The 20937-nt window shown below is 39.9% G+C and overlaps 1 protein-coding gene across 1 annotated transcript in view; it reads left to right on the top strand.

Annotated features, from left to right (window-relative positions):
* Window positions 1–20937, top strand: part of GUCY1A2 (guanylate cyclase 1 soluble subunit alpha 2) — a 177551-nt gene that overhangs the window by 76271 nt on the left and 80343 nt on the right. The window contains exon 5 of the mRNA XM_026856787.1: window positions 16809–17294. Within this exon, the coding sequence (XP_026712588.1) occupies window positions 16809–17294 (486 nt within the window). The remainder of the gene's footprint in view (window positions 1–16808; window positions 17295–20937) is intronic.

Genomic DNA, 20937 nt, shown 5'->3' with positions numbered 1-20937 from the left:
GAGAGGCCATCAACCAAAGCAGAAAGGAGAGAAAGGGATTTAATTCTTCCATTTTATCACAAGTCACTAATACCTCAAAATGAGTTTTGGTAAACAATGCATTATTTTTTTGCCTGTTGAGCAAAGGATGTTATTTCCTTTCACAAACATGTGTGGGAAGAAATTGAGGAAAATGGCTAGTTACACTGTTTAGCTATGACTGACAAGCACAAATGTCATCAGAAAGTTGTTTATGCCAGACTGTTTCCATTCATTATAATAAACTGATGCAATGTATAATTGTGGTATATGTTGGTAGGTATAACCTAGATTTTTTTTTTCCTCCAATAAAAGACAAATGCATTTTGATCATTTGAGAGAGGAGGGATTTTTCACTCATTTGCAACCCTCTGTTCGAGAGCATGCTGCTGTCAGAAACAGCCTCCCTGTTAACTTCATACTACTTCAGATTAAGCCTTTTAATTGCTACAGCTCCGGAGCATCCCTTCTGGAGAGCCATGTATTTTTAAAGCAGTTGGAAAACTTCTTTAAACAAATGGTAACATACTGTCTTGTGAGAGAATTTGTGTCTTTCACACAGAAATAAGCAGTCATCAGTCTGTTTTTCTGTGCCATTTCCTCTTACCTGAAGCTGGGTAATCATCTTCATTTTCTTTCATTTCCGCGATGAATACAAGAATAGTTTCCCCTTTTAAAGAAATCAACTGATCTGTGAATAATCCCATTGGTTTAAATCAAAAGTCTGTTGCAGTGTGATTAAGAACTGCTAATTTTACTGTGCCTTTTTTGGGGGGTGATTATTCTTCTCATGGAGTACCATGCAGGAATAGGTTATTTGGCAGAATTGGCTTATTTTTACTTATTTTAACTTTATAAATAAATCATATGATCACTCATGAGAAACTGAGGTCCTATATTCTGTATTTCAAGCACCTCAATCACTGTAATTTTGAGGGTTAGAATTTTATGTCATAGAATCATCACCTTGATAATGCAATAACATTTAATATTCCTTAAAGTGCTCTGTATGCTCTTAATACTTTACTAAGAGATTATGAAAAATAATAAAATAACAAAAATTAAACATTCTGGAGGACAGCATGTCGAGCCAAATATTGCACGTTATATTCGAAAGCTATGGAAATATTTCTGGTTTTTATCTTTGTGTTAGTTCAAATACCATGAAACATAAATGGATAATGCTCAGAACAGAGGATGGGATTTCCAATGTAAGCGTGTGGGAAAAATCTACGTATTACAGTGTACTACAGCACTCTAGCAATATCTGATATCGATGCAAGATCATTTAAGACAAGATATGTATTACTAGGCCCAACACTGGCCTCATTGCTTGTTGAATCTGAGTATATCATGACTTGTGCTGAAAGAGGTGAGTATTTGTGTGTCTGGGCATGTGAATGAAATAAGCCTATACTGTGTAAGTTTACATGAGTCAGTGACTGGCCATGTAGAGCAAAACCCAAATAAATAATGAAAATGCAGTGCAGCTAATGAAAACACATGTGCCAGAGAAAGTAGGTACTACAGATGCTTAATAAAACTTAGCCTTATGGTGAATCATCACTACAGAAGGCTGCATATTTCCAGGTAAAAACTGCAAAAACTAAGGTAAACTAATTTCCGTGAAGAGAGTCTGTTTTCTTTTAGGCTCTTCTCGTGGGCTCTTTTTCATTAGAGATTCTAGGCAGGGTCCTTTTACTTTCAGGGGCTATTGAAGGAAGAGCATCAAGGAGCCCCCCTGCTCCTATGACCAAGGGTCAGGCAAGTGTTCTTAACCCCAGCGGGGACTGAGAAGAGGAGGTGGGGGGTAAGGAAGAAGGAAACTTGCCAGTGACACTACAAAACACACACCTCTGGATTACAGCTAAGAACAGTGCTAGGGATCTGTATTTCTACAGTAACACCCTTGGAGTTAGTGTCGGTTTCAAACAACGTGATGAGTAGGAGAGACTCATCAGCCCCTTCCATTTGGAGCAGCAGCATTGCATCTGGTCTGGAAAACTTCTGTCAAAGCCCCTTCCTGGCCAGTCCATGCCATGTAACTATCCACCGCCTTTGCAAATGTAGCACACAGCTTCATATTTCTATCAGACAGCACAGAGTACTGTTAGTTGGGTTTAATCACCTTTGTTGAGAAGTGGTATGAAATGAGGCTGCTGAATGTGGAGCAGTGATATAATCAGAGCTCTACTCTCAGCAGTGGCAGGATCACTTCAGCTCCTGAAGGAATTCCTTTCCAATTTTTCACGCACTTAGACTCAGAAGGATATATTGTTACAATATTTTGGTGGTTTTTTTTCTTGTTGCTGGTGGTGTTTTTTTCATGTTTACAACAAAATACTCCAGGAACTGTTTAAAAACTTCCCAGTCAGTAGTGTTGGGGACTCAGCAGTTATGAATGAGAAGGAAAGTGCTTCTGACTCTTCCAAAGGGAACAGATGTACAAAGTGTGAAATTTGGAAAGGCATCTAGATCTTATTCTTAAAACTTTTTGAAATCAGGACTTTAGGCTTAAAGGCTTTAATACTCAAAGAATTATTGGAGTCAAAATGCTGAAAATTGGGGCGCTCATCAAGTCTTTCTGGGAATTCACAGATCCAAATTAACTGCAGGTCAGTATTTGCATAAATTGGATGAAGCTGGTCCTATTGATGTATGTACAGACAGCTTTTCCTTAGTCCTACTTAGTCTCTCAGCCTGTCATGGGTAAGCTGGCCCTAATGCAAAAGCAAGGTAGCTGTGTTAGCATCATGCTGTGCCTGAGGAAATGTCTTCTGGGGCTCATCAGGGTGCTTCAACTGAGGCCAGAGCAGTGTGCTAGGGCATTCTGTGATTTCTGGGGCTGGCCTGGCTTGTGGTCTGCCTACCCACAGCAAGTACTGAGCACTTGTTCAAAAATTCCTCTGAGGTATTTGAGAACAGAAATCCACAAGCTGAGTGGGGAGCTTCCTAAGGCAGCAGTTCTTAACATTTTTAGAATGATCCCTTCCCTTGTCCTTCCTCACAGTAGCAGCAGGGCTTCCCATTTGCATCCACACTCACACTTGCCCTGTCCCACCAACCTTCCTCCAGGCTTTGGTGACACCTAAGCAGCAATGCTGAGCAGCTAAGACCTTAGGGACAACTTCATATTTCTTGTCAGCCTGGGCCATTGAAGCAACTTGCTTTAATGGCTTTCTCAAATTGTGCTAGAATAATCAAAGCAACAGAGACCAAACTTTGTTTTTAAAATACCACCTTCCACCTAATTCTTTTAATTTTCTTTGTCACTGTCTCGAGAAAAAATGAATTAATTGCAGTGGAGAAAATGGAAGCTAAACAAAAGATTTAATGCTTACAGAAATGTCAATATTCACTACATCTGGCAGCTTCACACTCCATATATGTTCTATTCATAATTAAGTTAAAGTCATTTTATTGTTTGTGTTTGCTTTTCATTTCTTGATAGGTTGTAAAATAAATATGTTGTGTAATTTTTTAAAAATTACATCCTTAACCTGGGACTACTAATCCAGGTCAATGCATTCTTTCCAAATTCAGATCTTTAACATGGCCTGTAAGAGACTCCACATGAAGATTGTCTTTTACTGGTATGTGTCAAATATGGTAGCTAACAGAAAGTTATGGATGAAAGGCCTCCTAATGCTGTAATGTGTTGAGCATAAAGAAATTCAACATTTTTAAAAAAAATACAGAAAATTTAAAGGCCTGGTACAATTCCCACTAGAACCAGCTAGATATATATACAGTGATTTTGGTGAGAGGTAGAATGGCTCTTTCTAATTACATCTAACTTAAGAGTGATTGGACTAGGAAAAGAATAAATTTCTTCTCCTGGTGTTCTGAAAATTTATACTGCACCAAGAGACCAGAATTGATTAATCTCGATATCAAAAGCTAATGATAGAGTCTTTTATCAAAGCTGCAAAAGTACTTGATATATGGGGTAATAAAGAGAAAAACAAAGTAAAAATACCAGCAGAGGACTCCACATTTAATCAGTTTCCTTGGTATGGTGCTGGCAGGAATTTGGAGCAGATTTATATACTTAACATGAAATGGTGAAAGTATTGGAGCTTGTAAGTCCTAAAGGAGAAAAATGTCGGCAAGCTAGTTAGTGCATAGGCTAAGAGATCTTTTAATCACAGGAATTTCAAGATACCTAGGTTGTTGATGAAATGTCACATCTCCTAATGGTTGCTATATCAGATCAAAGGGGAAAGATGTTTCTGCTGCTCTTTGCCTGCTGTTCTCATGAATAAACGTATATTCCCATTTAACCAGTTCATTGCATTTTGATAAAAACTGTTTCCACAAAGAATCAAACTAACCTGTATCTAAGAAAGAAAAAATATTTAGCAAGAAGTATCACAGAATGACTAAGAGTACTTTCTGATAGCAGGTCATCTCAGGCAGCTGGCTTGGATTGTGTACAAATGAGAAGCTTTTGCTAGAAGCTGAATACTGCTAGTGGAAGCATTAGGTGCAAGACTGATTTGTGCATCTGCACAAATCTGATGGTGAAAACAGTAGGAACTAATCCAAAAAGTAACAACACTGTGGAAAATGGGAGCCCTTCTGCTGGCTTCAGTTTACTGGCACATTCCTCTGTAATCTTGCTTGATTGACAAAAAATTTAAAAAATTGATAAAAATATCTGTCTTTAACAAACTAATAAATAATATTCACCAATTAGAAAGGTTTTTACAGGCATGAGATAATTAGAGATTTGATCATACAGCATTTATATTTCACCAGATAGATAGTCTTGGTGATCTTACTTGTGCCACTATCCTGAATGTTGAGAATGTTGCAGTATAAGCTCAGTAGAAAAGAAAAGGTGTGATTTGGTGTGTTTTCACAGCATAGAGCAAAAAAGGGCCCCGTTCAGAGTAGGGTCTCCCTACAGGGGAGTTTCAGCCCCTGGTATTTTTCTTAGCTCTGGCATGGCTGCACACTTCGGTATGGCAGCTGCACCAAAAATAAAAAATGTCTAGATGTATGGAATGGGATGAATTTTCAGCTCTGGGAAGGATTGAGCCCATATGTTAGTGGCTTTCAGTCAGTTACTACTGTTGTTGCATAACTCAACTGTTGTTAAATTTTTTGTTAAATAATTCAAAACAAACTGAAAGATCTTTGATGCTTGAGTGATGTAAGCGAAAGGTAAAAATAACATGACGTTTGTTTTAAAACAACAAAATGTCATAAGTTAAAGGCAATATTAAATTATTCTTACTTATTTATAATATTAGGCATATAATAAAAAAAGATTTCCCTGCCCATGCTTTGACTTTTCGTAAAATTGAGTCTAGTGGAATGTGTTGAGCATTTCCTTGCTCTGGGTGCTGGTCATTATGCTGTATTGTAAGATAATTTCCAAAACAGGAAAAGAGAGACAAGGTTTCAAAGAAGCATTCTATCAGACAAAGGTACTTAATGATGGTATATCATTTTCCATTCAGAAGTGGCATGTTCTGCTCGTAATTCAGCATGTTCAGACCTATCTGTGTAAAGGCTAGCATGGTAAGGACCAGCCTGGGCACATTAAAGCCAGTAGTGAGGGGGGGACTCTCCATTATGTGTGTTGATCTTAATGCCAGGAACACCCATCTAACTAGGGCTGGTCTGTGGCACAGATCCCCAGATCTGCTTTTGAGGCAGGAGCTGTGGGCTTTTCACATTCTCTCCAGGAATCAAGAACTGAAACCACAGTTTCGTTTTTTCAGATTCGTTCTTGCCTCTGCCTCCACCCCACCAAAAGCAAAATATGTTGCTTTGAGGCTCATAACTTTGCTACAGAATTTACAAGATTTTCTTTTGACTAAGTACATTGTGAGAGTCGTGCACAGAAGAAACCTTTGGAAGTCAAGGAATAACAATTATAAATGATATTATAAATGATAATGCATATGAGTGTTCTTAAAATATAAGCAGGTGCAGAAAAAGACATGAAATGTATTGTGTTAGGGACCATACCTATTAATTTGTCATAATTATTTCAGGTAACTTAATTGTAACCAGCATGATTTTTACCTCCGTGAAGTTGGCAAACTACATGCACATTTGTGTCACCCTCCACCTCACTGCCTTGTCAGGATAATGGAGATTTGTTGGAACTGAAAAGCCAACTTTTCAGAAAGCTTTAATGACTTTCTCAAATGTTACATTCTTGTTTTCTCATTCTCCATTTCTTTTTTGAAATGGAAAGACAAAAGCAACAAAAATAATCCATTTTTTCTGGAAAAGACTTAAATAAGAAGTAGTGTTTAACATACACTTACTGGAAATACAGTGTAATTCTCTTCCATTTGTTTTTCATCAACACAGAGAGAATATTAAATATGGCAAGTTTCCTTTACACTTTGGTTGATCTGTTGTAATCAAACTGTGATGGGATTGTAAGTATAAAAAAGGCATTTTGTTTTGGCTGAAATGCAAAATTAATACAAATGTGTGGCTTGGGGATGTCCTTTTGGAGAATGTTTATTGTGACCGCTGTTCTCACTGTTCCTGTCAAGCAGCAGGGCTTCTGGTTTTCATTTTTTTTTTTAAAAAGGATCTTGCCTCACTCAAAGTTATATGAATAAATAGTGAAATATCCTGTAAACTAGAATGTCCCCAGCATCTGCAGCTTCTCAGTGCAGCTGATCCTCCTCTCCATTTTAAACTTTCTGTCAGGAATATAAATCTCACTGAGAAGATGCATGAGGCTCCTACAGTCCTTAACTTCAGATGCTGTGTACTGGTCTCAGAGGAGAAATCCTACAATTTCCAAACGTCACCATCCTTGAAGAGCTAGGCCAGCTCCACACAATTCCCAGAAGCAATCTAATCAGAGCACTGGGGAGAAAGATTTTAGGCTAAAAAAATGGGCTTTTTCCCCAAAATTGTTTTCATTGCTCTTCTCCTGACCAATACAAACAGGTTTTTTTAACCCTGATGCTGTAAATTTATAACTCTGTGTTGTAAATGTGGATAGCTGTATATTTGCATAGATTATCCTGGCTTTTAATAACCAGCAGAGAGATGTATTTTTGATACCTAGAAATCTACCATGCTGATCGAAGTGTGTGTGACCTGAAAGTAGTTTTAAGGATTTAAATAGATTTTGCGGTGAAAGGAAAGACAAAGAATCATAGAATATCGTGAGTTGAAAGGGACCCATAAGGATCATTAAGTCCATCTCTCTGCTTCTCACAGGACTGCCTAAAACTAAACCATATGATGAAGAGCATTGCCCAGGAGCTCCTTGAACTCTGACAGGAGTTTTAGGTAAAATCTTTCCTGGGATGCTGTCAGGGCACATCAGGGTCCAGGGGTCCCTGGGTGCCAGGAGCTGTGGGGGTCCCCAGGGTGTCTGAGCAGGACCTAGCAGCCAGGGCCCATCCCAACCGCCCAAGCCAGGAGCGGGGCAGCCCCAGCACTGGGCACTGGCACCTCGCTGGGCATGGGGATGGGGAAAAGCCAAGACTGGGCTGGGACTTGAGCCCACAGATGGGCCCAGCCCAGCAGGGCCTGTGGCCAGGCAGGGCAGGGCTGTGAGAGCTGGATATCAGTTCTATGGCAGCATCGCTGAGGCAGGGACTGACAGCACCATGGTGCTGACAGGGAGTCCTGGGCTGCGGGCAGGGTGGGGGGATCCCTGGGGGACTGGGCAGGGACAGTCAGGCCAGTGGTGCATTCATGTACATGACAGATCATTTTTAAGTATATGAAGGTATTTATTAATGAAAAAAAAATCCAATCTAATGTGGATTGTTGACTTTAAAAAGGATTTTGAAATGATCTTGGAAACACCGGTGAGTTTCTTCCTCTTGTTTTAACAACTGTCTTTTGTTCCTCTGTGCCATGCAGCCTCTTACCAGCACCTTGTCAGACTGTTCTGCCTGTCTACCATGTTGAGTTCACCCACTCTTCTGCTTGGGAGCATCCATGAGGGGAACTGACTCAGGCACACATAAATTTGAGTTATGGCTCTTGCTATCTTGTGAAGAAAGGAATTCCTTCGAAGGAATCATCTTCCCATTATTTTTATGTCTCAGGGCTAGATTTATCTTGGACTTAGCCAAGGAGGACTCTGGAGTACCATTGTAAAAGCAATTTCTGTGTCTGGAAGCAAGAAAGGAGAAATTGTAAATCAGCATGATCTTTCCAGGTGTAATCCACCGTTTCATTTTGTTTATCTAGTTGCTTTGACAGAGTAATGCGCAAGGGATAGAGCCATCTCCTTTACCTCTTCCCCTTTCACGTTTACATACAGATGGCTCCATGCTTTGATTTGCCATGCATACCTATGCGTCCTATGGAGAAGGTCCTATGTAACCCTAATTTATTTGGTTTTAGTCTGCCACACTTTTTTGATATCAAGAAGTCACTTTGACGGTCCAAGTTTACAACTGAAAGTTTTTAATGGTTCTCTCATTATCACGCTCTCTCTTTTACTTTATAGAACATGAATGCATTCCCACTAAAGTTTTGGATTTCCTAAAGGTGGGTTCCCTGCAGTATTCATGCTGCCACTTTCTGTTTGAGAAGTATCTACGATATACAGAAAATGTTAAATTTGGTCACTTTGGTCTGGAGACTGTTGCACATTATATAACACCCCAGAGATTTCTATAAATAACCAGAAATTTGTAACAGTCACTTTGCTGCTGTGTGGAATAATGTTCTTTTGACAATAAATTGAGATAGAAACTTGTAGGCAAATGCTGAGAGTTATGCTTTTGCAAGAACCTGAGCACATCCTAAGCCTTGCTGAGCAAACACTAACTAGTTTATTCAACTGCATTAGTCATCAGCTGAAAGAAGTTTTTAATTTCTGTGGAGATGATACATATTTCTCTTAGCTGTTTCAGTAAAACATAGGTGTAATGGAAGCTTGTGTTTTGTTACGATTTTTATATTAAATTAAGATGCTTTTGGACTACAGATAAGATAGCAAATCAGGGCTTCATTTGAATATAAATTTTTCTTATTTACATGAATCTTTGTCCACAGTTAGTTCTGCTGGCTGTGGTTCTGACTTAACACCACTCTACAAGCAGAGCTGGAGTATTGGAGAGATTGTAATGTCTATTACTTTTTCTCTGTTTAAGGTCAGAGTCTTGTTCTGCCTGTGTTGGTGGTCAACCAACCACAGAACAGAGTTAACTTTATGGGCACATCAAGTTTTGGTTTAACTAATTGAATTGAGATTTGGAGCATTTAAACTGGAGATGTGTTAGACCAATAGAAGACATGTACTTCCTTCAGTGTACTTATATAATGACATTTAGGTGTCTTTAAATACACAGGAATACCTTTACTGCTATGAAGTAAGTTTATTCTGATAGGGGTAGACTCATCTGACCAGTGTAGGCATCTATGTTCAAGCCTTGTGCTTCCTTTACAACAGAGAAATGTAGGTATTTTTACACATGGGACACAATTCAATTGATCCTGACTTAGACATCTTGTATGGATCACCTGCTGTTGCCTGTAAGAAGAGTAGTAACTAGTTTAGTTGTAAAGTAAGTGAAGCAAAGAATTCCACGCTATCCACATTTGTATTGCATTAATTATCCCAGAAATATATTGTGTAGTTTTTGCCTGAAGACAAAATGATACCCTCCTACCTTTCTCCTTCCTGTTTTCACTTTGATTTCTAAGTCACTGGTTCATCCCTCTGCTTCCCAGCAAGACTGATCACCTTTTGCATGTCTTGCAAATCCAGTAATCAAGAATCCAGATCCTCACCACTTAATGTTTCCATTCTCACTGTCCCTATGAACAGAATAATATCCAACAGGAAACTTTTTTTTTTTTTTTTTTTTCTTCCAGTTTGAGCCTTTTACTTCTTGTTCATTTCATAGTAACAGAAGATTGAGCTTGGAAGGGATCTCTGCAGGTCATCTTGTTCAACCTCCTGCATAAGCAAGGCCCCTAGAGCCAGTTGCTCGGAACTGTGTCCAGAAGGCTTTTGAATATTTCCAACAATGGAGACTCCACAACATTCCTGGACAATCTGTGCCCATTGCTTGGTCACCCTCTGTAAAAAAAGTGTTTCCTGACGTTCAGAGGGAATCTCCTGTGTGTCAGTTTGTGTCCATTGCCTCTTGTCCTGTCTATGGGCACCACTGAAAAGAGCCTGGCTCTGTCATCTTTACAAACCTCCCTTCAGATATTTACGTGCATGGATAAGATCCTCCTGAGCCTTCTTATCTTCAGGCTAGACAGTCTCAATTGTCTCGGCATTTTCTCGTAGAGGAGATGCCCCAGTCCCTTAATCATCTTTGTTGTCCTTTGCTGGATACTCCCTGCCATGTCCATGTCTCTCTTGTACTGAGGAGCCCAGCACTGGACACAGTACTCCAGGTGTGGCCTCAGCAGTGCTGAGCGGAGTGGAAGGATCACCTCCCTCAACCTGCTGCAGCATCCTACGAGAGTCCAGAGCAGTGTTAGCCTTTGATTCAAGAGCCCATTGCTGTCTTACGTTCAACTTGGTGTCCACCAGGACCCCCCAGGTCCTTTTCTGCAAAGCTTTCCCCACTGGATTTGTAGAATAGTGTGACCTTTTTGCATCAGCTCTTAGTGTATTTGAGGAGTTTCATAACTCCACACTGAGATTTTTCTTCTTTGGGTTAAACCATAAAATTTTTTCATTTTTTTTGCAGGTCATATTTTCTAGACCTTTGTCATGGTTTGAACCCACAGGGCAACTGAGCACCACACAGCTGTCCACTTACCCTTTCCCCCTCAGGAATGGGAAGGAGAAAATAAAGTAAAATGCTCAGGAATCAAGATAAGGACAGAGAGGGATGATTCAGCATTATTGTCATGGGGAAAAGAGAGAATTTTTATGGGAAGAAAACATCACTTTAATTTCAAACACTAACAACAACACTTAACAGACAGAGTAGGACAGTGAGAAGCATTACTGTTAAAAGCACCTTCCCCCATCCCCCTCTTCTTCCTGGGTTCAGTTTTGTTCCAGATCTCTCAATCTCCTCACCCACCAGCAGCGGAGGGCTGCAGAGAATGGGGGTTATGGTCAATCCACAGGGGGAGGACTCCTTGCATTCTCCCCTGCTCCCATGTGGTGTCCCTCTCACAGGAGACAGTCTTCCACGAACTTTCTCTTGTCTGCAGACACTCCCGAGCTGCTCTGGTGTAGGTCACTCCTGCATGTTGCAGTCTTCCCAGCACCGAACTACAACAGTGGGGGGTTCTTCCCATAGAGTCTCAACCTTCTTCAGGCACAGCTGCCTGCCCTGGCATGAGGACCTCCACAGGCTGCAGGTTGACATCTGCTCCACCATGGACCTCCATGTTGTCAGGGCGGGAGGCCCTCCCATCTCACCATGAGATACAGGTGGGGGCTCTGCATCAACACAACCTCCCCTTCCTCCTCCTTTCTTCCACTGACTTTGGTGTTTGCACAGGTGTCCTCCTTGCAACTCTTCCTCCCGAATCCCAACTTCTCCTCTCAGGTTCCCCTTCTTAAATACATTATCGCAGAGGTGCAGCCACTGTCGCTAATTGGCTCAGCCTTGTAGCAAGAGGAGCTTTCCAGAAGCCTCTCACAGGGGGCCACCACCGTAGCCCCCTCCCCTGCTGCAAAAAACCCAGCACAGCCTTTCATCACATTCTTTGCTCTTCAGCAGACTCCAGTTGATAGACCCCTTTGTTATACCAAACACAAATAGATTTGCCCACCTGGGTACTGAACACTGGTGGTCATAGCATAAGTATTACTCCTTGTGTTTTCCAAGCTATATTCCTGTTACGTAGTCCTGTATAGTGTTTTCTTTCTTAATGACAGGATGACTTGTTGGCTTACATTCATCTGTTTCACTCTGTAGACTCTGGGCCATCTTCTTAGGAACTGTTAGCCTGTCTGTATTTTTTGCATTTGATTATTTCTGCCTAAGCATATTCATTGCCCTTTCTTTGAATTCTGGTTTTAGCCTATTCCTCCAATATAAGAGATTTTTTATTTTTTTTTTTTTTTTTTAATTCCAGTGTTGTCCATCATACTTTCAGCCCTTCTGCTAAATGTGTCACCTGGAAACAGGACAAGCAGAGTCATTACATTGCTTTCTGGCAATGTGCTGTTGCTTTGTCCAGTGCTCACAGACTCCCCTAAGTCCCTAACTGCTCAAATACTTTTGAGTATCTTGCTGTAAGTGTCCCTGAGACACTGCCATGTATCCTATAGGTCATTCAGAGAAGTGAATCCAGCTGGTTTAAAATTTTCACTAGAAGCTGGTTCACCTTTCTAAAAGTCACCTTATACGCTCATCCTCAGTGTGCAGTGATGTGTTGCTTTTTTTTTTTTTTTTCTGAGCTTATTTTATTTGTACCTTGAAGTGATGATGGTGTCCAGGTTGATTTTTCATAAGGTGATTTCCCCCAATCTTCCCAGTCCTCTAAATTATTTGGGGTCTGTTAAAGAAACAGCTTTGTTTATTCTCATTGAACCTGTTCATTGTATGAAGTCCAGCATGCATGTGTAACTGTTTACAAAAGTGTGGCCTAGCTCTGTAAGTTACCTAACCTACTCCCAATAAAAAAATGCTAGGAAAAGAAGGCTGTAATAACAGTTTGGGAGGGATTATGTGCTGATCAAAGTCAAAGCAGCAGCTCCATTAAAATGTGAGGATTGCAGAGGCTTCAGAAAACATGGCCTGGTCTAATGACAAAGGAAATTATTTTTTAAACCCCCAATTCTTCTTCAGAAATATTGTCTTATATTTCCCTTACTATTTTCCAGAAGGTGTGTACACCTCTCAGTCACTATTCTGAAATTCCTGTCTTTGTACAAAGAAGTATTCCTTTCCATCAGTGCAATGAATCAGTCTTTTCCCCATGCTTTTCCTTAAAGACTAGGCAGTGGAGTTGGCATTCGATTCATAAGCTTTTGATCCATACTTAATCCTAGGATGGCATGCATCCAGAGCATGCAGAGCGTTGGATATTGTGTACCTAGTGAAGTAGCTGTTGGTGTACAGCACAGTAGGATACTCTTTCGTGTTCTCAAACAGCAGCTTTAGAGTCTGTTGGTGTTCCCTGGGTGGGTCTTTGGGGAGAGAGGCTGAAAGAGTTCCTGAGAAGCAGGGACTTCTATTTACTTCCCTTTCTTCTCAGTGGGTTTGCAGGAAGGTAGAATTCAACAGAGGTTTTTTGGTTTTAATCCTCGAGCTACTTAGGCTGCAACCATCATTTCGCAGCAACATAATCCTGTAAAATACAATGTGTAATTGTTCATTTCAAAATGTGCTCTTAAACCATTCAGAGAATGTTCTATGAAAACAGTGGAATTATTTGCACTTTATTTGGTGAGAGTGTAGTTAAAGAGACAGAAAAGCAATGAAATGTAGCAGTAATGATACACAACTGATGACAGAAATGTTTCAGTCTTTCTCTGCTTACAAGAAAGATATACGATGTAATCCTGATTGCCTGTAGGCTTTCAGTCCAGGTATAAAGCAGTGCGGCTCTGGGAGATGCCCAGAAGTGTGACTTTCTATGGCAACCTTCAGGCAAATCTATTATTTCATTCAGTTATACTTTAAGATACAGAGAAGGATACAAAACACAAGAGAGTCCAAAGAAAAGAGATGGAGGTTATGTTGGATCACAGTTGCAGACCAAAGCCCTCTAGAAAGAGTCTGAATCATCTCAGAAACTTCTTTGGAAAGTAAAGGGCTTTGCAAAAACTGAGAAGAGTGATGCAGTCTTAGCTCTTCTCTACTGTTGTGCTTTATGAGACCCGAGTTTTGCTCCCCAGGCAAGCTGAGGTAGCTTTGCTTCTGCTGTCCAGTTCCTTGATTTGGCACTTGAAGAGACTAGCAGGCCATTTTTAAAAAAAAAAACCCTCAGTCATCAAGAGACAGCAGGGCATCATAATCACTAATGGAACATGAAAGGAGTGATAGGAAACATCAATAATTCCTGTTAAGCAGAGCAAATGATAATAATATTCAGAGAATAAAGCCAAAATAGCACTGAACCTTTGACACTTTTAGGAAACCAGGCAGTTGTGTAGGGAGAATGTATTTTCAGAGTTTCTAAAAATGCTCTAGAAACCCTCAGTCTTGTTGAAGCAGAGGCTCAGCTCACTTGGGCAGAACAGTTTATTATTAGGCATTTTACAGGATTGTGTGTGTCTTCTATTGCTTCTCCCACATACGTCTCCAAATGTGTTATAGGGTGGTCAGTATCATTGTTCCTGCTGTGCTGAAAGGCCAAATAAGCACTCAAGAGTTGATAATTTGCTTGGGGTTACCCAGAAGCAAAGCGTAGGACTCCAGAGTGCTTGTTGAATACGTTATTCACTAGATCACTGTTCCCTGAAAAGAATCCACCCAGGGAAGGTTGGCACAATATATTCACACTGACAGAGATCACATCAAAGAGTTTGACACCTCAAACTGACAAAGGTGAAGCAAGAGCACGGAGTGATGCATTAATTTTCTTCTAGTCTCACAGCAGGTTAACACAAGAAACACTGCTCCAAGCCAGGTGCTGTGCCTTGCTGACAAGCAGCCCACCCCCAGGCCAGGCTGGCTCAGCCAGGGTCTGTGGTCACACTCTCCGAGTTCAGACTATTTTCACCTGGAGGTGGAAGAGAGAAGTGATAATATGAGATACATTTACTTTGCACACAAGTTCTAGGAACAGAAAAGAGAAAAACTCTCTGGCAGAGGGAAACAAAACAAGAAGAGTATTTAGAAATGCCATACTATGTATTTCATATTTGTCAATTTGTATTTAAAACTGTTTCGGATGTGCCCTTTGAAAGCGTGAGGCTGCATGCATGAAGAAAGCACCTATTTCCCTTATGTTTTGAGCAGGGAGCCATATGTTTTAAAAATTAAAAAGAACAATTAGCCTCAGAGAATTAAATCTGCTCATCTAGGTAGCTGACTAGCTTTCTCACAGAGATGGCTGTCCCAGAACGAAGCTGAGGAAACAGGGTTTAGAAATGTAAACATTAGTAGGTGTGTGGGAACACAGATTAAGAAAATTCTCAATTTTAATTATTTTCATTTACTTTTATTTGCTGAGTTCCTAGGCTGACATCAGAAGTTACATCTGTCGAGTTGCTAGCAGTGTGGGGTATGGAGGCAGAGGGCATGGGGACAGGGTAGGCTCCGTCCCCATGTTGACAGTAGAATCTCCGATGACAGCATATTATCTGATGTAAGAAATCCCTAAGAGAAACAGGAGCTTCCCAACGTCTCCCCCAAACATGGAAAGTACCATATAGGGGTAGGGGTCAGCTCAGCAGGAGTTTCCAGGCCTCTGGACACTTAAATCACATAATTATTACAGATACCTCTGGATTCTCTGCTTGAGGTTTCCCCGTTTTCCTTGGAAGGATTACGGCTGGAAGGAGGATTAAATGATAAATTGAATCATGTGAGAGTGAGGGAATGCCTACACAGTGAAAGAAAGGGTGACTGGAGAGACTTTTTCATTTCAGTGGATTGTGTGGAATAGAAAAATACAGATTTAAGGCATTATGGTGACTAACACTGTTCTTAGATGCACAAAGTTTGTGTGTCGTGCCTGTTTTAGCTATGAGATCCTTGGGGTAAGGCCTGTGGGGTTTTTTAGATCACCTAGCATAGTATTGCCCTGGTCTTGGTGTGGTCCTGGAATGAAAACATTAATGATTATTGTTTTTCATGGCAGAGGCTATGGCAGGCTGCATTTACAAAGAGATACAGTTTATCTGATTTAATTATCTACTGGTTAAACAAAACATGTTAATCTTAGTTTTCTGTTTGGTTTTGTATTCTAAATACTATATTCAGGTGAGAAATGTCCTTTTCAGTGTCTGACAGTTACTTTTGTGTGACCTGAGTAAGTTACTAAAAATCAGAATGTATGTAGCCCCAAATGTCAAATATATCATTACAGTTGGTTTTCAGTGTCCATTTCAGTCTTGTAGATTTGTGCTCAACTGCCGTCATGGAGCAAGAGATAACAATCCAGGGCCTCATTGGTATCAACCACTGGACAGCACTCAAAACATCTAGCCATTTACCAAGCAAACACAAAATCTATAAACCAGTGTGACGAACCACCTACTACTCCTTTCCTACTGTTCCTTCTGTTCTGCAGATACAAATTAGATGAATCTATATCACCAAGAAATCCGCAGACTCTTAATAAAATGTCACCCTTCAACTCTACTGCATGTTTGAAAAGGCAAATAGGAAATAGGAGCACTCCTGTGTCTTTTCCATGCCATTCATTATTTTATGGAGTTCTTTCTCACGTTTATTCTTATTTGATTCCTCTATAACATGACCACATTTGACTTAGTATCTGTTTTGCTACTAAGAACAGAGGATACTTCACCATTTCACTAACCTGCTTTCAGATAGTTGTCATTTCCCTTTAATTTTGTGCTTTTAATAATTTATAGCTAAGTAACAAGAAGTTGCTCTGGAATTTGCTTTTAAGGCCAGGTACATTCCAGGAGCAAAATATAGAAGCATTGTTAACATACCATTCTAAGAAACACATGTTATTGGGGTTGTTTTCTTATACAATTGGGTTGAAATAGAATCCAACATCTGATCTGGGAAAGCTTTTGTGTCAGTATAGGCTATTTTCTGACTCACCCAGGTGAGTGGACTATGTGAGTCTCATTCCTTGAATAGGTGAGTGTATAAAAAGCTACAGTTTATGTTTATCAATTTTATTTGAAAGAGGATGGGGAAAGTAAAATGGGGATCCACATCTATCAGTTATTTTTTCCTTTTTTAAACTCCATTTTTATTTTGCAGGTGATGGAAATTAAAGGACAAATGATTCATGTGCCAGAATCAAACTCAATTTTGTTTCTGGGCTCCCCCTGTGTGGACAAGCTGGATGAATTGATGGGCCGAGGCCTCCATCTTTCAGACATACCTATCCATGATGCTACTCGCGATGTCATATTGGTTGGGGAGCAAGCAAAAGCCCAGGATGGCTTGAAGAAACGAATGGATAAGCTGAAGGCAACGCTAGAATGTACACACCAAGCCCTAGAAGAGGAGAAAAAGAAAACAGTAGATCTCCTTATTTCTATTTTCCCTGAAGAGGTGGCTCAGCAGTTGTGGCAGGGACAGCAGGTTCAGGCCAGGAAGTTTGATGATGTCACCATGCTCTTCTCGGACATTGTTGGCTTCACTGCCATCTGTGCACAGTGCACGCCCATGCAGGTCATCAGCATGCTGAATGAACTCTACACACGGTTTGACCATCAGTGTGGATTCCTGGACATCTACAAGGTAATAGCTCAGGTCCTAAGTTATCAAAATCTAATTGCAACTGAGGTATGAAAAAATCCCAGTAGCCATCTTCCTAAATTACAGACCCTCCTTTTAAAAATGGAAAGGCAATATTTTTGTTTTGCATGAAAAAAAAAAGCCCTGAATTGTGCACATTAAAAATCACTCTGATGCTGAGCTTACCCATGGGAATATATGCCTCATATTCCCATTTTCCTATAGGAATGTACACCTCCTGTATTATAGCCAGGTTTCCTTTAGGTGACGCAACAGCCACAGTGTCCTAAGGATGATGAAGTGAACAGTGGTGATCCTAGCCCAAGCTGCAGCTCCTGGAAGGCACTCAGATACTTCCTGTCTCAGATAAAACTTGAATGATTTAGGGTTTAGTCACTTACCTTTCCCCTGCAAGAATTCAAATTTTCAGTAAAGAGCAGGTCATTCACTAAAATAATTATTATAAGTGTTAAACTTTCACTGTAAAACAGGAAGAGGACAGCAGATATCCATTCACAGTAAGTGTAACGAGTGGGACATGGTACTGGGCTGCCGTGCTCCTTCACTGCTCTGCAAAAAAGGGGATGTTGCCTGTGTTGGTCCTGTTACAGACTTCATCACCTTCACTTCTCTTTAGTGGGTTTGGTGTACAGTATGTATTTGAGAGAAAAAAGAGGGGAGGTAGAATTTAATAAATGAACTTAAGATATTATCTGTGTAGTCATCCTGTGAAATCTACAAATAACATGGTTTATATATGGAATACCTTTAATTTTGTGATAGGAAAAGCAGAGCAAATTTCTTTTTATACCTGAATGCACCAAACAAAAAAAAATGTAGTTCTAAATAATATGTTGACTCCATTTTCTGTCTGAAGCTTGTGAAGTCAACCATGTTTTCAACCTGTTTCAAATAGTATTTGTTGATAGGCTATAAAGTTTTTCACCACAGTGTCATCCCATTTATTTTTAGCCTCTAATCCACTTTAAAAGGCATCCAAAAATACTAATTACCCACCTAAATAATAACTCTGGCTGAAAAGTTAAAATACATACCACAGATAGAACTGAATGTGGTATAGATACAGGTGGTTAGGACAGCATATAAAAGTAAAAGACCACACTGTAGTAAAGTTTTGTGCTCTTGGGCTAGGGATTTGTATTACTAACACTCAGAAGCCAAAGGCCATGTTGGGAGAGGGCTACAATGGAAGGTACTAACACTCATTTGAGAATTGTTGTGGTGTTACAGTCAGAAAAGATTGGAAGCTAGATCTCCATTTGTATTAGTCTGATGTTCCTGCACTGGATCTTGAGCCAGCTCTGAGAACAGGATTTGAGGAACTTCTGACCCACAGTCAAGAATGATATCTAGTGACCCTGCTTCATATGCTGTATCTGGTACCTGGGTGTAGTTAGTGTTTTCCCAGATGATTAGTCTTAGTTTGCTGGTTTGAGGCATTCAGGACATTCCTTGTTGAAATAGCATAGGAAATAAAGTATTTAAAACTCTATGACCTGTTTGGAAGGAAGGTTAGTTGAGTCCTGTGAGAAGGAATATTTATACATAGGTCATGAATGTTGTATTATTTAGACCATGGCCTTCTTCCATTCAGCTATCTTTGTGCCACTTGATAGAAAGATGTTACTGTATGGAAATACTGTCCTGACCAGTGAAATGAGACGATGATTGCTAAGATAGGCAAGATAAGATTTATGCATTCAGAAAAGACATAAACACTCAAAAAAGTTAAGACCCCAAGTAATTGTATGAGCAAAGGAATAAACAAACCTTATTCTTCTATGGGAGGATGTCTTACACCTCTAACACCATTTCCCCTCTATTACTGCCTTAATATAGCCAGTTCTATCTCAGATCCTTTCATCCTGTGTTTTCCTTTATTTCCCTACTCCCACATGTCAACTGATCCTTCCTACACATCCCCTGCTTCCCTCCACAGCCCACCCATGAGCAAGGCAGTGTACACTGTGGCTATTTTGGAGTTGTGTGTACTATTTTTTTTTTCTCCCGCCAAATCTTTTTTTCATTTGTTTTTTAACCAGAAGTCTAAAAAAGTTACTGTGGGGTTAAGGGAACATTACTCAGTTGAGCATTACAGAAAGACAAAATTCAGGCAATGAACCCTTTTCCTTAGAGAATCAGGCTTAAAATAAGATGACAATGCTTTTGAAAAAGCACTTGCATTTTAAAATAAAACCAGCTCGTGTCTTTCTATCTTTTTCATTTGTTTCAGGTGATATTCTGGAAGCTAAGTTTATTGCTAGGAATGATGACCACCACAACAACTATAATTTTAGAATTTGCTGTCAGGCAGTAGATTTTAGATGTGTAATCACCAGTGTTTGTACCCACAGCCAGCCTCTAAGACATACTCCTGTAACCAGGCTACAGAAATTTATCATGTGACCAATATATACATCCAAACAGATAAATTTTCAAATTTGCTTTTTTTAAAGCAACATGGCAAGAATAATTTGCAAAGATTATTGGTGAGCACTTCTGAATACCAAATTAACTGTTTTGTAAACAGAAAATTAAGCAAAATTCATTAAATAGATTCCATGCAGTAAATTATTCCGTGCTGTAAATTTTTACTGTCACAGCATTTTGAATTCAGAACCTTGGTGCTTCTGATCATGGACTCAGATAATGAACATAATATTTTCAATTGTCTCATAGTTCTCAGGGATGTTTACAAAGCAGTACAGCACAGAAAGAACAAAGATCCTCGCATTTAACAAGTCAGACATAGAGGGCAAGCATAATGAGCTATTGGGTACAGAATAAGAAATGCTTTGAGAGTGCTGAAGGGATGAATTACACTTTGAAATTTCTTGGAAATAAAAGTAAGAAGTTATAACTGATGAAGTAGGGAAGGGATATCCAGTAGATGGATGAATAGGCAAGAATGACACAGGCAGATGATGGGCTCAGAAAATTAACTTCGCAGCAGCATTTTGAATGGATACCAAAGATGACAGGTTACGTTTGTCCAGGCTGAGGAAGGACATTACAGTAATTGAGATGCACGGTGATAAGAACCTGGATGACAGTTTTAGTAATCTGGAAGAATCTGTGTTTTAGAGAGTGTAACTTTGGAAGGAATCTGCTCACATATAGGCTTGATGAAAAGATCAAGAGGGACGCTCTTGAGGTGATCACAGAAGGGAGAGAATGCCAGAGAACCTGGCAGTGAATTTGGAAATTGGCACTGCTGACTATCTGAGCTAATTATTTTTAACTTTGAATTTACCTTTGAATTGAGGAATGGGAAAAAAAGATGCTGTTGAGCAGGGAGTGCTAATCAAAGCAATGTAGATGCAGATGCTTGGTAAGCTAGTGTCTGTGGACATGCGAGTAGAAACATGGACTCCAGAAGCAGAAGTGATGGTAAAGAGAACTCAGTGCATCTTGAAGTTAGTTACTTTGAGTAAAATATGTACTCATTGGCCTGACAGTTTGTGTCTTAGTTTTGATCTGTTTTTCTCTGTATCTGAGTTCCTGTTGTTTCTGAGCCAAGTGCTGGGAAACGATGCTTCAGCTAAACCATCTCTTTGTCAAATAAGCTATTTAGATATGCTGCAGCCATGGCTGCTGGCATTTAAAACTTAACCCTGCAGACTGA

This window comes from Athene cunicularia, assembly GCF_003259725.1.
Source record: "Athene cunicularia isolate RWA chromosome 1 unlocalized genomic scaffold, athCun1 chr1_part1, whole genome shotgun sequence".
In the NCBI taxonomy this organism is placed as follows: domain Eukaryota; kingdom Metazoa; phylum Chordata; class Aves; order Strigiformes; family Strigidae; genus Athene; species Athene cunicularia.
This window is presented reverse-complemented; position numbering and strand designations above follow the sequence as displayed.